General features: G+C 37.0%; 1 protein-coding gene across 1 annotated transcript; it reads right to left on the bottom strand.

Annotated features, from left to right (window-relative positions):
• Positions 1-740: 740 nt before the first annotated feature.
• LOC128239067 (uncharacterized) lies at positions 741-16,872 on the bottom strand. Its single transcript, XM_052955511.1, has 8 exons — positions 16,817-16,872; positions 12,446-12,624; positions 10,184-10,334; positions 9,339-9,450; positions 4,180-4,368; positions 3,369-3,478; positions 2,022-2,371; positions 741-1,384 (listed from the first exon to the last, which is right to left on the bottom strand). Exons 2-8 carry the CDS (start codon positions 12,620-12,622, stop codon positions 1,130-1,132), a joined length of 1,344 nt encoding a protein of 447 aa, XP_052811471.1. The 5' UTR covers positions 12,623-12,624; positions 16,817-16,872; the 3' UTR covers positions 741-1,129.
• Between the last annotated feature and the right edge of the window lie 558 nt (positions 16,873-17,430).

Below are 17,430 nucleotides of genomic sequence, written 5' to 3'. Positions count from 1 at the left end.
GATCTCGGGTTGTTGCCACTAGGGCTCTTCCATGGCTGACTTTTTGGGGAGAGGTCACTTCTCCCACCAGTCAAATTAGGGTGAAGTGGGGAGACTTTAAGGAGAAGAGATACTTATCTTAAAACCTGAGATAGATATTGTGCCATGCCACAAAACTTTAAATTCACATTTACTTTGATTGCTTTTACTAGATGGAATGTTAAAAAAAGTGTTCTTGTTTGGCGTATCAAAAGTGTACTTGTCTAGAGTCTCCTTTTTGCAATGTAAAGTTTACCTCCAAAAAGCATCTAAAAAAAAATAAAAAATATATAAACAATCAGAATGGCACTTGCATCAGTGTGTGTCAAACCAAAACAATATAATATTGTTTTGGTTTGACACACACTGATGCAAGTGCACTGGTTATGGACATGAATGAATGGTTCAGCTTTGTCATTGGCTTATTGGTGCACATAAGTCTCCAGGCCATGTATGTATTGGGTTTTTCCATGAATATTATCAAGAATTTGGAGGTTAAATTTTGGACATTTTTTCCGCGTCGATCAATCTGCGATTAAATAAATGATGAAATAATTTGCAGACAACATTGTTAGATGTTTAATCCTCAAGTGTTCTCTTCAGCTTGATAAACTCAGAAGTAAAATGAATTATGTCTAACTGAATTACTGTCTTGGGTTTGATGATGGTGGTAATACAACAGGTCTTGGAACAGACATAAAAGCCAACTTTTATATCACCTTTATTTTGATGTAGATACATGCATTAAATTGAAGCTGCAACTTATGTAAGGCAATGATAATTCATGTCATCATATAACAGATTATTCGAGTGAGTTTTGTCATTTTGCAAGTTAGCACTAAAACACAAAGAATGTGAGTGTATAATAATATCGCTAAATTCTAACCATGATATGCCCAATATTCCTTAATGGGGCCTTTAAAAAAAACTATAACTATCACAGTAGAGAAAGATTCTTCCTCTTTTCTTACATTGACACAGGATTATAGATTATAAACTAATGTATATACAACATAAAAATAAACACTGCATTTGGTGAAAACCCACCCCATTATTTTTTGCAATATTCTAACCCCATAGAACATCTTCCCACAGATTATAAAAACACTTTTCACTTCTTCAAGAAATTGTATGAGCCCAGGAATTTTGGTGAAGCCGGTAAGTCGTTCGACAACGCTGTTGTTTTACTATCATTTACAGTTCGAATTTTGTCTGCTTGCTTGATCCGGCTTATCCGCTCGGAAAGTAGTTCTGGCTCAGGGGGCGTGGCATTTTCCTTGTCAGCACCGCTTTGAAGGCTTGACAAAACTGGAGGCGGAGGGGCAACGGGGTTTATTTTGAACACGCCCGTCATCTCAGAAATTTCCTGAATGTATACAACATAATTTAATACAAGCTCATTTTTAAGATTTTCTTACAATCGGATTTGCAAGGGTATTTATAATTTGCTTTCCCCGTTTTAATACTGGTTATAATAAGGTTTGAGCTGAGGAGTTATAGAAGGGTGCTGGATGCTATACCCTGCCCATTTTTGGTAGCACACCTTCTGTCCCTTTTAAAATTGAATTTCACGGTTCAACATATATTTCCTGTTTGGTTTAAAAGCTAACTATAGAATTATAAATATATGTACCAGGTACAAACAAATTTATCGATGTAAATCTCTTGTGCAACTCTAGCCGTTGAAACCTAAAACTACTTCAATAAAACACAATTATGGAATTTAAAATATTAAAATTCTTTACAGTGCAATACAACGTGCCCTCTCTATTATACAACCCTTGCAGAAAAGTGTCTTCTTTGTCCCAATTGCCTTTTATATGAGCCCTGCTAACTACAACAAAACAAGAACCCGGAAAAAAAAGCGCCTTCTTCGTTTAAATCGCGTATTATATGAGCTAAGCTTACTACAACAAAACTTTAACTCTGGCAGAAACATGTCTTCTTTGCCAAAGGTGCCTATAAGGATAAGCCCTGTTAAATATAATAAAGCTTCAACTCACCTCCAGACTATAAGTAAGCTCAGGGCTCTGTGGAAATCCATCATCTTTCACAGGCAATTTTCCCTTCACAGAACTTTGGGTGGCTGGCTTAAAGAGCCCAACATTTACCGGGCGCTTGTGTGAATACCCTTGCTCTTCATGACTTTGGGCACAGGAATATGTCAAATTATTGTGGGCTTGGGCGTTGGTGAACTTCTCACGAAAGCCTGGGGTTCGAAGTACTGGGGTTTGAGGGGTAGTACCTGAGCCATTGTTTTCGTCAAATTTTAGATTTGAAACTGGGAATGGCTGTTTGTTAAACTCCCAGCTGTCTCCTGAAGATTGGCTGGAGATTATTGGGCTGGCGAGGGCTGTTGGAAAAGTAATGAAAATATAAATAGGAAAGTTTTTACCAAAGTTCTTACTGTAGGTTGGTTTTTATTAAGGTTAATAGGTTTCTATATAATTTCACCATGTAACCACAATTAAAAAAAATCTTTGTTTTGCCTAAGCCGACCCAAATTTTAAGAAAATTATATGGTAAGGGTTTTTGTTGTTTTTATTTCCTTCTTTCTAACCTCCTTATTTTCAAAATGAAAAGGGAAAAAAAATCAACCGAAAAGCTATAAAATTTAGACAAAATGAATAGAGCGACTTTTAAAGCTGTTATGCCAAAAATATTTGTTCCTAAAATTTTGAATGAAAATTCCCTATCTGAGATTGCTATTGAAGTTATTAATAAAGCTACAAATAATTAGTTAAAAAGAGGGTATGTGTCATTCTCAAATTATTGGGGAAAAAATCCTGCACATGTTTAAAAAACAAGTCACAGCAGATAACTTAAATGCATCATATATGAGTTTTAGTGCCTTCATTTAACAAAGTAAGGCATACCAGATACATATTTTAAAGTGACACTATTATTGAAACTCATTACATACACATGTATAATAAATATCAGTTTTGACTGATAGACCTTTAACTACTTACTAAATAATGCATTTATGGAAAATATTAATTACTGATAACATGATGGTAACTGTAACTGTATAATAGCAGAAAGCGCAAAAATATTAAATGATTGGTGAATGCTAAAAGATTTACTGTATTATACTATAGTCTCATAAGGTAGAAATACCGTGTTTTATGCTCATTTCTTTAAAATTAAACTCAGTATCCTTCATAAGAACTATTGTTTTTGATATTTATTCATCTTTTTGGAATACTAAAACAATATTATTAAGTGTGGTAAATCATATTTGGGAGTAAGAGCGCATCTTTAAGTGCTTCTTTATCAAAAATTATCAATAAAAGAAGTTTTCTTAGCTGATTGAAAGATTCATTACTGTTTTCTTAGACTACATGTACCTGCATGGTTGATGGTACTATCCATAATTCCAAGGTCCCGGGTCAGGCTAGGCGTCGTTATAATCCCATTGTGTTGGAAAAAAGACGGAATATTTGGGTCATGAGCTCTCCTTAAAAAATAACAACAACAACATTATTTGAATTGTTTGACAGTCATACATACTGAGGTGTATTGTCAACGATTGCAGTACACTACCGGTACTACTCATATATGTTATGGTAAGTATGTTTTGCGCCAAATGCACAATCGCAACCATGTCTTATCTTAATAATACAAAGTTCTTAAATGAGGCATCCAAAGAAAAACAAAGTCAATAAAAATGTGTGTAAAATACTTTTTAAATTCATCATCAATTTTAAAGGTGACATATCTAGCTTTATACTTGTCAGTCGTGAATAATCTGACTAGAATAACTTTTCATATGCCAACTGGCTGCTATTTATAGTCATGATGTCATTGGTTCTACACGTGAGTCATACGAACCAAATTGAGTTGCAGTGTGTTGAAACTTTTTGGTAAAACAGGTGTTTAATTTTGCATTTATGAGAAAAAAGAGTACATACATGCCAAGAATCTACTAGTATCAGTAGATTATTCATTTATTTTTCCAGAAAAGCTGTATACAAATGTAACCAGTGTGGCCAGAATTGGGCCTCAAATTCATGGAGTTTCAAAGACCATCAGTCTTAAAGACTCCATGGACCCCAATAGAATAGAAAAAGAATCTTAGAAGCTTGTCCATTCCCACTGATTATGCTTTTTTTCCCATTATCCACGATCATCAATACCCCCTCCTTAGTTGGAACTTACCGAGGCTCTGGCTTCTTCTCCTGCACAGCGTTATTGGTCGGCCCCCTTTTAACCACAGCCACTGACTCCAGGAACTTCAACGTGCCCTGGGAAAGCCCAAAGTCTTCGAGCTGGGGTGTACGGTTACCATGGGCCTCCTGCCCAACGCTCTTTTCAACACCCTGGGGATTCTGTACCGGGGTCTTGGGACTGAAGAAGTGGCAAAGAAGGTTTAAATTACATGTCATTTAACAAGAGAACCGTAAGCAATGCCAAAGACTTGTCTGTTATCGACAAAAGGGTAAACCTGTCAAGTTTTAAGTCATGAATTATATAAAATGTCCTCAACTCTTTTCCTTAAAAAGCCGAGACAAGCTTAAAATCCAAGTAAGAATCAAAATAAAGAGTGCCACAGAGCCATCACTTGTATGTTATTCTGAGGTGAAAAAGGGGCATAACTTTACAATTTTTAAAGCAACAGTTATGGGCCTTGTTTACAGAAACATTTATACCATTCCAAGTTTTATGTGAATATCTTATAAGGGTCTGTTTTATGTATTTCTCTTAAGTTTCACAATGCAGTACATGTTCTTTGCGCCTTCTGCTTTTCAACTACACAGGTTTGCAGAATATCATATATGTTTAGAAATGCTCCGACCTGGACTCAAAACTGTATTCCCTGTGACAGAATACATATCTTAAAAGGTTTTTATGGCCAAAGTTCCAGATTTTGCACACAGCCAATGCCAGCAAGGAAGACAAGGCTTTCACAACTCACATGTTTACTTAAATGACAAATGAGCTAAAAATGGACCAGTTTGTAACGGTAACATAACCTATTTTTATAAATCATATATTTCAAGTTCACTCTGTAACTACATACCATGTTGCTATTTTTATTTTAAAGGCCTAGTTATGGAATGTTTGGCATGACAATCCCCTGCTGTGCATCTCCTGCTAATTGCACTGATGTCACAGTAGAGGCCAATTTCCTGATTATTGGCTCAGTGCCATTTAGGGTCCATTTCTATAATAAAACCTCCAAAACTGGACAGCAGGATATTCAGATCAGAAATCTGATAAGACAATTAGGCAATTAGATCAAGATCACAGAGGTTGTGTACAATACACGGTGTTTTGTTTTTTTGTGGGGGGGGGGGGGGGTCAACACAAAAGGCTTCCACTAACATAACGAAACTGTTTCCTCAAACTACAAGACTTTTAAAGAATTGCATATGTGGTTTGAGCCATCGTTTGTTGTTTTCTATTATAGAAACCTTATTTCATCAATGTTGTCTTAAAAGACCCCAACTGTGTAATCTTTTCCATTTATGCAAATACAAGCTGTATATGTATGTTGTTACCAGGACTGAATCAGTTAAGCAGCTGTCACAGCTATAAAAAAAAAACATTGAGAAAATACCTGATACATCTACATGTATTTGCTTTTTTACTGGTATATTGATGCATCACAATTGTTTGAAGATAGAACCTGTTGCACTATGCAAATGTTTTACATCATTTTGTATTTAGACAGAAGACAATTAATCATAGATTCACATCACTGCATGTCCAATACAAACCGATAGTCACTTTTTTTTATTTAATAACAATATCAGCTTTTTAAAATACTTGGTCAAATACAAGGGGTGATCGCGAAGTTCGTGTAAATGTACTGTTATTTGTGCTCTATGGTTAATAAGTAAACAAAATATATACCACAATAATGTTTCATGAATTACAATACTCCATGATAAATATTATACAAATCCATTAAAAAGTTTGAAAGTAACATCAATTACAACTCAGTCACTATGCGTCACTTGACGCACGCTGAAAACATAAACGATGTCAATTAACATCACACGTCATCCATGTTCAATGAACGGCGCACTTGTTCTGCGAAGTCACCGCGCAAGGCTACACATTTCTGATGTCTAGCGATCCACTTGGTAAATGTCTCTCAACCCGTTAGTGTCAAGTTGTGAAACTTTTCTACAGGTTGCCAATGTAAAATCAGCAACGTCCTGTAAGCGCTGTCTACGGAGGAAAGTCTTTTATCTCGGGAAAGGTCCTGAAATCCATGGGTGCTAAGTCAGGGCTGTAGGAGGGTGTTTTAATACTACAAATCCCAGTAATGGTGTTCTTGGTGTTTTCCACACCGACAATTGGGCCTTCATCTCCGGATCATAGTAATGAAGCCAAGTTTCGTCTGTTGTTACTATCCTATCAAGGAATTTGTCACCTTCTGCTGCGTACCAATCCAAGAATGCAGCTGAACACCTTGCATACGTCTGCTTTTCTTCGTCCGACAGCAACTTCAAGACCCAGCACGTACTGACTTTCGACATACCCAACTCTTTCGTAAGAATCCCATGCACAGTTGAAGGAGATATGTCGAGTTCACCGGCAATCTGTCTCAACGTTTTTTCGTCTGTCCCGGATAATACCCCTCACTTTTTCTCGAACACTATGAATCACGATTTGCGCAGATTTTTGATGATAAGAACCAGTATAAAAATTACATTACTTAAGGTGAATGAATGATAACAAATATACACATTTCATCGTGCACCGACTAGAGCCAGATGCGTTGCCAAGGATACCCTTTATTGTTGTTATTGTTAGCCGATTATTATTTCGCCTCATATTTTATCTCTTAATAGATTGATCTTGTGGATAATACAGTTTCAGATGTATGGGAATAAAAATAAAAATGTTGTGAACAATTTACACAAACTTTGCGATCACCCCACATATATCAGAAAAAAACACTGAAAGTAAAAAGTGTCCACAAATATTAACATGAGAACAGCAAGCTGATGTCAAGGCTCTTTTTTTCAGTCGAAAAAAGAGGGTCATTACATAAGCCTGAGTGACCGCTGTGTTTGCCTTCTGCTACATGAGTAATGAGTTTTTGCTTGATGATCCTGACAATGACAGTATCTAGGATGTTACATGTCCTCAACTTTTCCTTAAAAAACCAAGACAAGCTCAAAATTTAAAACAGGAATAAAAAACCCTGAGCACACCAGAGCGCACGCCAATGCTCGTCTGTTATTTTAAAGCTGAAAAGGGGCATAACTCTAAAATAATTAAAGCCAAAGTCAACATTTGTACCATACCAAGTTTTATTTGTATAATTTAAACTTTATTGAGTAACGGTCAATTTTTAAAGACTGCCAATACCTGATGGAAAGGCTATCACAATTATTATTTTTTATTTGAAATCAAATGAGCTAAGGATAGACCATTTTAGCTACCGGTACTGTTACATACAGGTTTTTTTAAAACACACATATTCAAAGGTCAAACGGTACCTATGATCTTTGTTGCTATTTTGATTATTATTTTAAGAACTATAACTTATACGCAAAAGTCTTCCGCTAATGCACCCGTTAATTGTAACCATGTTGTTTTCTATTATAGAAATCTTCCTACATAAAAGTTGTTTTAAACGAACCCATCTAATTAATCTTTTCTATTTATGCAATAACAATATGCATATCTGCTGCTAAAATAATATGCCTCCGTCTAGCAGCTGTCACAGCATGTAATGTAAGAAGACATCAAGAAAATATGTGATATTTGCTTATTACTGGAAAATTGTTGCATCAGAAATGTTTGCAATATCGAAATATAACCTTTAATTGGACTTCAGCCAAAGAAAACTTAGACCAAAATTTTTTGGGGATTCCCATCCTTTCACGTACGTTTGTCCAAAATCCCCACTCCAACTTTTTGATAAAAAAACTCAGATTTTACAATAATTGGTAAGAAACTGAAGAAAAAGGACCAGACATTTAAAGTACCATATGTTTCTATTAATTATTTTTAATTATTTTAAATTGGTTTTAAAGAATTGAAATTCATTGCAAAAAAAGTTTTCAAGTGGTATAGTCATGTGAATTACCATTTTCAGGGCTGTGTCATTACAAACTCAAATAAGAGTGCCAACTGTTGCAAAATATGCCTTCTAGTATAAGGACACCACACGTTGGGTGAAAATTGGTTTTACGGAAAGCCAAATTTAGAGTGCGGACACTGTATTTTTTGCCAAATCAAGGGTCATAACTCTTGAGTGACTTTGGAGATATACCTGGTTATCTAATCTGACAGAGATATTCTGCACATACACATTCTGACCAAATTTAGTGATTATTGGACAAAGTTATTGCTCAAACAAGACCAATTTTGGTAATATCTTTGATTAAAGGGTGATAACACTAGAGTCAAGTAACTAGAGGGATATGACTGGTTATCAAACTTGTCCAAGATATTATGCCAATACACATTCTGACCGACTTTGGTGATGATCAGACACTGGCCTCTAAAGTTATTGATTGGACAAACCAATTATAATTTAACAAGAGATGTTTGTCAAACATTGTGCCCCCCCCCCCCCCCCCCCCCCTGAGCCCCATGTTGTCAGGAATATTTGGACAATTGAATGAAATATTAAATATGTCATTGACGTTGGATGTCTTTGAGGCAGTGTTAAGATGATGACCATGCAAAGGGTGAGGATAGTAGGTAAGAATGATGCCATACCAATGTAGTTAGAATGAAGATGGCGTTCTTCAGTTATAGATTAGACAAGCTTTTTGTGCTGAAGGTCACCTTTGGACCTGATGACCCTAAAATCAATAGGGGTCATCTACTGCTAACGCCCACCCTCCAAGTAAAGTTTGAGGACCAAAAATCTACCCATTGTCTAGTTATCATTTGGACAAGCTTTTAGCGTTCAAGGTCACTGTTACCTTGACCTTTGACCCCTAAAATCAAAAGTGGTCATCTACTGGTCAGACCCAGCGTCTGAGTCAAGTTTTAGGCCTTAGGTGAAGGCATTGTTGAGTTATCACTTGAACAAGTTTTGACCACCTTTTAGCGTTAAAGGTCACTGTGAACTTGACCTTTAACCTAATCAACCCTTATATCACTAGGGGTCATCTTATGGTCAGGCCCAACCTTCATGTCTATTTTGATGACAATAGGTCCAGGAATTGTCGAGGTATCACTCAGACAAGCTTCCGTCTACCAACAGACGGACGGACGGACTGACATGTACAAAGCAATATACCCCTCTTCTTTGAAGCTATGACACTATGTAGCCCCACAATGTCTCTTTGCACATGAAAAGACAATCAGAGAAGTAACGAATCAGATAAATATAAACATACGCTGTTGGATTTGTATCTTCATCTTTGTCCGTATCAGTAAGGCACTCGGGCTGAAATTCAGTTGGTTCTGGTGAAGGTCCATCCATCCCTTGTTCTGTCTTTACTGGCTTCTCTGTAATATTATAGAATTAAACAAAAATGAAACAGAATGTGAGCGGAACATTGAACAAGTTGTATAACTCAATAAGAAATAAAGTAAGAGTTATGGGCCTTGCTATAAATGTGCGTATTGTCTCTGGCAACATGTGTACATGAGCACTTAGGGCTATTCCAGTAAAACATAAAACCCCCAGGGGAAAAGAAATTATTTAAATAGTATACAGGTGGGTGTCTTTTTTCGCTAATTTGGACCCTACAAGGGTAAATTTGTTTCTGTGGGGGGTGGCATAATTTAAAAGTGCCTTCCTCCCCCCCCCCCCACCCCGAGGGTTATATGTTCAAATGGAATAGCCCTAAGTTTCATTTAAGTATCTTTAGGGTTTTTTTATTCATGACCATAATAAAGTTTTTTAATTAAAGTTGATGACCACATCAAACCAATCACAATAGCCGTTAACTTTTTTTCTTGGAAAAATGGGGGAGCTAAGAGCCGAAAAAATAGACTCAAGAAGATATATTGTTAGTTATATTTTGTTTTAATAACAATCCGGACATCTTGAAAGCCTGGGTATGTGTTCACAAACCTTAGATTTTGACTTAAGTAAGAAAAACAAGGAAAAAATCATAGAAACTTCTAAAATCACGAGACTTGAGGTATAACCTAAAGAAGACATTAAGGATTGTAAAGATCAATCTAAAACTTCTAGGTATTTTACTTCAATCATTAATAACAAAGGCATACTTACTCCATGGATGAAAACCATATTGGCAGAACATTTCCTCAGTCTGTGTTAGGGATTCCTGTTGACTGCTCAGAAAAGCTGTTGCAGCACTCAACAGTTCCTCAAGATGCATATTCTCGCCTCTCACTTTTTGAGATTCTTCTTGGACCTTTTTCTAAGGAAGATGGAACAAATACAGATTTAAAATCAAGTGTGATGGGCCTTCCTACACTTGTGATTAATATATTTCCTGATGACTACTGAGAAAAGCTGTTGCAGCACTCAACATTCCTCAAGATGCACCTAACCCCCCTCCCACTTTCTGGGGTTCTTCTTGGACCTTTTCCGAGAAAGATGGAAGAATACAAATTTAAAAACAAGAGTTATTGGCCTTCCTACACTGGTATTCATTTATAACACTACACCACCAATTTATTTATTATTTCTTTCAGTTTATATTGATGAATAAGATTGTTTGAGGAAAGAAGACTGTCATCGAGCAACGCTAGACTGTTCTCATTTTTTTAAGCAAAAAAGGGCATTACTTGACATCCAATATGTAAGTCAGAGTAATGGACCTTGGTAAACAAGTGTGCATTGTCTCTGGCAACATGTGTTCCAAGATCCTTTCAAATATCTTTTTTATGGCCAAGTTTTTGCACTACTATAACACAAACAGGACTTTCACAGTCACAATACCTGAAAAAAATCTTCAAAAACCAGACAAGCTACAGTTATGCCATGCGATCAGGCAAAATGTGCGTTAAATTTCAAAGTCACTGATGACAATGTTAAACTTAATTCAGGATGAAAAGCATAAAATGTCAAGTGGCTATTTGGGGTGTGATTGACTTGGCAGCTGAAGGGCTGAAAGTTTGAAACCATTTTGGTGATGGGCTTGGGGTGCTTTAGGCCCCCAATTGGGTTGAAAGGGAGTGAAGCACCTTGATGCAGAAGCAAAGCTTGCTTTTTAAAAAGTCTACTGACTTCAAATTAAAAGCAAAACATTTAAATATTTGTTTTCTGTCCCTAAAGCCATTATAACCACGAAAATATGCGGACAAATCGCAAATCCTGACATAGTATACAAGACAAAATCATTTTTAGAGTGAAAAAGATATGACACAACTTTACTCAAATCAAAATAACCCATCCTACCTACCTTTTATTTTTTTGCCATGAAAGCGACACTCTTATTCAAAATCAATACATACACATGTATAAAAAACATAAATTTTGACTGGTAAACTTTTAACTACTTACTAAATAATACATTTATGGGAAATATTAATTACTGATAACATGAGTTTAACTGTGTAAATGAAAACGCAAAAAAATTAAATGATTGGTCAATGCTGAAAGATTTACTGTGGTCCACTATATAGTCTTATAAGAAAGAAATACTTTGTTTTATGCACATTTCTTTCAAATTAAACTAGGTATCCTTCATAAGAACCATTGTTTTTGACATTTATTCATCCTTTTTGGAATATTTAAACATTTGTATTATTGTTGTAAAACTTATTTGGGAGTAAGAGTGCATCAACCAAATACGATTTATTACTTGCTGAGTACAAATAACATATTTTTTTATATATTTCGAAATGAACAAGTCATGCATTTTACCTTGGCTGTAAGTTAATTTAACTATACTGAAGGCCACAACTTATAAAAACGTTTGCTAGATGTTTCCCTACCAACATCTTAAGCTGTTGTGAGTAGGAGGGTTTTTTTTCTTGCATACCAGACGTGTGTTTCCGGTTATGTGACCAGTGCTGGAAAACCCCATCTTACATACCCCATGTAAGATGAGTCACGCGCAACAACGCGCCACTTCTTATTTCTTTATTTAAAATTACTACGCTTTATGACGTCAGTAAACAACGTCGCACACGCTTTTTGGTGTAATGTACAAAAGTTTGATTTCTTTTGATTGAAAATATCAATCATGTATTTCCGGTCTGGATCGAAAAATCTGACCCACAGGCACACTGCATGGCCGGTAACTCGGCAAGCCTCGTTACCGGCTTTCGCGCTTGCCCTCGGGGCGGATTTTTCTATCTGTACCGGAAACACATGATAGATACTTATTATGTTTATTTCCAACCCCTTTATTCCGTAAACAAATACGGAGAAAAAAATCAGACCATCTCAGAAGCTTAAAAAAAAATTAAGTCACAGGTATTTATGTGAATGGGTTGTGCAAGGCCAAGCAAACTATTTATGGATGGTGGCATTATCATGGTAAAAATTATTTAAACGTCTAGACAGAAGAATTGAACCTACATTTAATGCTTTGGCGCTCTGTTTTGTATCTGTGACCTTCTTTATAACCAAAGGATAGCAAAACTGTCTGTCAGTCTGGCCAAACTTGGCCTTCAGAGAGTCTGTCTGTCGTTCCACATTTCTTCCAAGACAGCGTAGCTCATTGAAGAAGGTTGGTTTCACTTTACCACGATCCATATCTGAAATAATATGAATAAGAAATGACATATTAAACAAATACCCGGTACCAACATTTTGACTTAAAACTTTACTTAAACAAATATTCTCAAGAGTGACAGTGACTCACAAAGTTCTATCATGGCTGTCTCTGCACTTCAGCTGAGCAACTCACACTGACTCACAAAGTCATATCATGGCTGTCTCTGCACTTCAGCTGAGCAACTCACACTGACTCACAAAGTCCTATCATGGCTGTCTCTGCACTTCAAGTCAGCAACTCACACTGACTCACAAAGTCATATCATGGCTGTCGCTGCACTTCAGCTGAGCAACTCACACTGACTCACAAAGTCCTATCATGGCTGTCTCTGCACTTCAAGTCAGCAACTCACACTGACTCACAAAGTCATATCATGGCTGTCTCTGCACTTCAGCTGAACAACTCACACTGACTCACAAAGTCCTATCATGGCTGTCTCTGCACTTCAGCTGAGCAACTCACACTGACTCACAAAGTCATATCATGGCTGTCTCTGCACTTCAGCTGAACAACTCACACTGACTCACAAAGTCATATCATGGCTGTCTCTGCACTTCAGCTGAGCAACTCACACCGACTCACAAAGTCATATCATGGCTGTCTCTGCACTTCAAGTCAGCAACTCACACTGACTCACAAAGTCATATCATGGCTGTCTCTGCACTTCAGCCGAGCAACTCACACTGACTCACAAAGTCCTATCATGGCTGTCTCTGCACTTCAAGTCAGCAACTCACACTGACTCACAAAGTCATATCATGGCTGTCTCTGCACTTCAGCTGAACAACTCACACTGACTCACAAAGTCATATCATGGCTGTCTCTGCACTTCAGCTGAACAACTCACACTGACTCACAAAGTCATATCATGGCTGTCTCTGCACTTCAGCTGAGCAACTCACACTGACTCACAAAGTTGTATCATGGCTGTCTCTGCACTTCAGCTGAGCAACTCACACTGACTCACAAAGTCATATCATGGCTGTCTCTGCACTTCAGCTGAGCAACTCACACTGACTCACAAAGTCCTATCATGGCTGTCTCTGCACTTCAGCTGAACAACTCACACTGACTCACAAAGTCATATCATGGCTGTCTCTGCACTTCAGCTGAGCAACTCACACTGACTCACAAAGTCCTATCATGGCTGTCTCTGCACTTCAAGTCAGCAACTCACACTGACTCACAAAGTCATATCATGGCTGTCTCTGCACTTCAGCTGAACAACTCACACTGACTCACAAAGTCGTATAAAAAGCAACAGTAAGAAAATTTGATGGAATTTGGCAGGATAAGTTCTCTGAATCTCTGTTCATTGACATTTGGCTACCAGTCATTGAAATTAGACTTTTAGATGAACAAGCCCGAATTCTTATACTTTTGCTTGGCATCAAATTTTTTAACAAGCCCTGCTATTAAAAATTCAGAATTTGAGCAAGCCTGAAACATATTTTACCAGTGCAGGGCTAGTGGGCTTATGTTAATTTTGACCACTGGGCTACTAGTTTATATTTTTTCCTAGCCGCAGTGTTTTTTGCGGAATTATTTTCACCACCTGTTCCTTACAAATTGGGATTTTTTTTCGACTTTGGGAAAAATACAAAGTGACATGCTAAAATAGCAAATATGATAGCAAATTACAAGTTTGTACTTTATTTATGCATACATTACGCTGTAAAAGAGCTAGTCTTATCAAGATTTTGTTCTTCTTTTTTTTACGAAATTCATTGCTTTTTTTGTAAAAAAGCTATTCTCAGAATCTGTATTTATTGAATTGGGAAAATATCATGAATTTTGGGGAAAATGAACTCTTTTTCACAAGAGGAAACAGCCTATAGAAGGCAGAAAAATGGCACCAAAAAATTTCAATCCATCCAAATATAGGAAATGTGACACTTTTGTGCAGGTTTTCTTTTAAATTACTAATCTGAGCAGGATCACTTTCAGGGATGAACCTAGGACTGAATTCAGAACAACCACTCTCACTCACACTTGATGAGTTAATCCTCTGTCACATCACATAATGGTTCAGATATGTTTAGGTGAAAGGTCTATCCATATTCACAGGTGTGAGTGAGACTCCAGTGTTTTCGTTTGAGTGGGACATTTGTGAGTGCACAGCCAGGCCACTTGAACCGTCCTCGAGGACTGGTTATGAATACAAATTGGATAAGTTTGAGTAATAAATGTACATGACAAATTAAAAATATAGAATATATCAGAGATTTGCAACACATAAGGGAAATAGCATTCCTAGACAATCATCAGTTTAAGAATGATACTGTCCCTTGTTTGTCACCATTTCTAACAATGAGGTACACAAATCTCAAATAAACATATGTTTACATTGTATACTGTATACATTCCCACAATCAAACAGATAATCCGATATGATTATGAACATATTAATGTATATGAACTGTATTGGCCATTGATAAAGTGGAGTGTTAGTGAGGCCAGTGAATACGAACAGACCACTTGAGTGTCACTCCCCTTGTCCCACTCAAGTGATCACTTGAGTGTCCCTTACGTGAATGTGGTTTGAGTGTGAGTGAGAGTGGTTGTTCTGAATTCAGCCCTTAGTCCATATAAACAGATGCCTATGAGTTTTTTTTATGATTTCCGATATGAGCACTTGTCAATACTCCCTGCTGTTTATTCAATGACAAATGCAGAGCAGCAATTTAAGCATGACCATTGGTCCCGATTTATACAATATCAGAAGCTATCCAATAAGTTTAAATCAATATCAAACACTTAAATGACCTTTTGGCTACATGTTTCGTCAGGAAAAAAACATTGAAATTAAATTTGAAATCTAAAATAAGGTTTGAAAAGATCGCCAGGTGCAGAAAGTGCCTTCCTGCTGTGAGGTTTACCAACATGGTGTCAACAATGAAGACATGTAAAAGGTAATTCTTTATGACGAACTGTAATATTTGCTGTGTTTGTTAAAATGAAATGGAATTTAAGCTATATATATTACTTGATGAATTTGGCATGGGATTTACAGTCGAGAGTTGTGGAGTAACAGAGAACAATAAAAATGTTCAAATGATAAAAACTTTTCCCTGAACACCATTATTTATGGCAAGGGGTGGGCCATAGTCTTTAAATTGGCATAATTTCATCATTGGAATGACATAAAATAAAAAAATTGATTATGCCTGCATTTTTCTCTAACTCATGCGTACAAGGCCAGTATTTCTTGTGCATTCTGTTCGCTTCTGTCATTCGCATCTGAATTTTAAACTGAAATCATATTCCATAATTCAGAAACTCATTGATTTGATGTGGAAATAACAACTGAAACTATTTTATTTCAATAGTCAAATATCACATCAGATTTTTAATATGCAATCATGAAATAGGCTATATTAAAAAAAAATGAAGAAAAACATGTATGTTTTGATTTATGAAATATGTTTGTATGCATTCGAGTTCCCTCAATTTTACATGAAGTGTTTCTTTATGTTTTAATAACCAAATACTGTCCGCTAATGACCAGTCAATTGTAACCACGGCCCCCAGATCCGGGGAATACAGGGACTTTGACTTTTGGTCCAGCCAAGCCCGGGTATAATCCCCGCCCTGCAGGGACGAACTGCTAGTAAAATTCCCACCTTAGGTAAGGCCCATTCCCTGCAATTTTTGGCGCGAAGACAAAACCTCCACATTCACCCGGCACTGCGGGGCCTCATGGAAGGTAAAAACACAGCCCATTTCCCCGGCTATCCCCCGTATACCCCCGGACCTGGGGGGGTGGGCATGGTTACAATTGACTGGTGCATTATGTGTCAGTGTCCACTAACATTGCCGAGCACAGAACTTACACAATCAAATCAATGAATCGACCAAACACTTGCAACAGTTTTATACAACTTGTCTTAACATACCGGGACCTCATCGGCAGTTTGCAGATCATGTGAACATGAAAAAACGGCCTTACACTATATACTTTTAATCACAATATTTAAAGTTCATTTTAACTGATAACGAGAAAGACTGTCAGTGTCAAAAATGAGGTTTTTTTTTGGAACATTTAAGCGACAGTAAATTAAAATGTACTGTAATCAAGGCAGTGTTTGTTATATAGGATACAAATTACAAGTTAACTCGCTTTCATTAAAAGATAGATCGTTCATAAAGAGCTAGAAATACAGCAAACTTACTTTATTTACTAACATCTACAAATCAAAATTTCCGCGTAAAGCTTCTTCCGATCTGGTCAAAGTCACCAGACGCTTGACTTAGGGAAGCAGACAACACTCAAACACTTTTTATATTTTGCTTCTAGTTACCTCCCATACATCATCATCCTCATCATCATCATCATCATCATCATCATCATCATCATCATCATCATCATCATCACCTTTAACAACACCACCATCGCCGCCCGCCGCCACCACCACCACCATCACCACATCACAATCATCATCAACACCACCACCGTCATCATCTTCACCACCATCATCACCACCACCACCGTCATCATCAGCAGAAGCAGTGGTGGTAAAAGCAGAAAAAACAACACCAACAACAACAGAAGCTGCCCCAGCTGCACCCGTAGCAGTCATCCTTGCCAGTCATGGCATCATCATTCATGGACATCAACTTCATTTAGACTTTCCTTCAATGTAATAATCTGCTTAAATCTTTCCGATTCTACGGGGAAATTCAAAATCTCGCCCGCTTTATAATGAGGTTGACGTCCCAGCCCCCACCCCACCCTAGTTTTTGCATACCGCTTTTCATCATTTTCATCAGTCCCGAATTTCAAAGC

The sequence above is a fragment of the Mya arenaria genome, chromosome 6 (genome assembly GCF_026914265.1).
Source record: "Mya arenaria isolate MELC-2E11 chromosome 6, ASM2691426v1".
NCBI lineage: Eukaryota > Metazoa > Mollusca > Bivalvia > Myida > Myidae > Mya > Mya arenaria.
Note: the sequence above shows the minus strand (reverse complement) of the source record. Positions and strands in the feature narration are given on the sequence as shown.

Bases quoted from the DNA above. Each gene is read 5' to 3' on its own strand.
- LOC128239067 (XM_052955511.1), bottom strand. From the start codon at position 12,622: ATGGATCGTGGTAAAGTGAAACCAACCTTCTTCAATGAGCTACGCTGT. The intron at 10,335-12,445 runs GTAGGTTCAATT...CATCTTCCTTAG, and splicing joins AGAGCGCCAAAGCATTAAAT to AAAAAGGTCCAAGAAGAATC. The intron at 4,369-9,338 runs GTATGTTTATAT...CCACTTCTTCAG, and splicing joins GAAGATACAAATCCAACAGC to TCCCAAGACCCCGGTACAGA.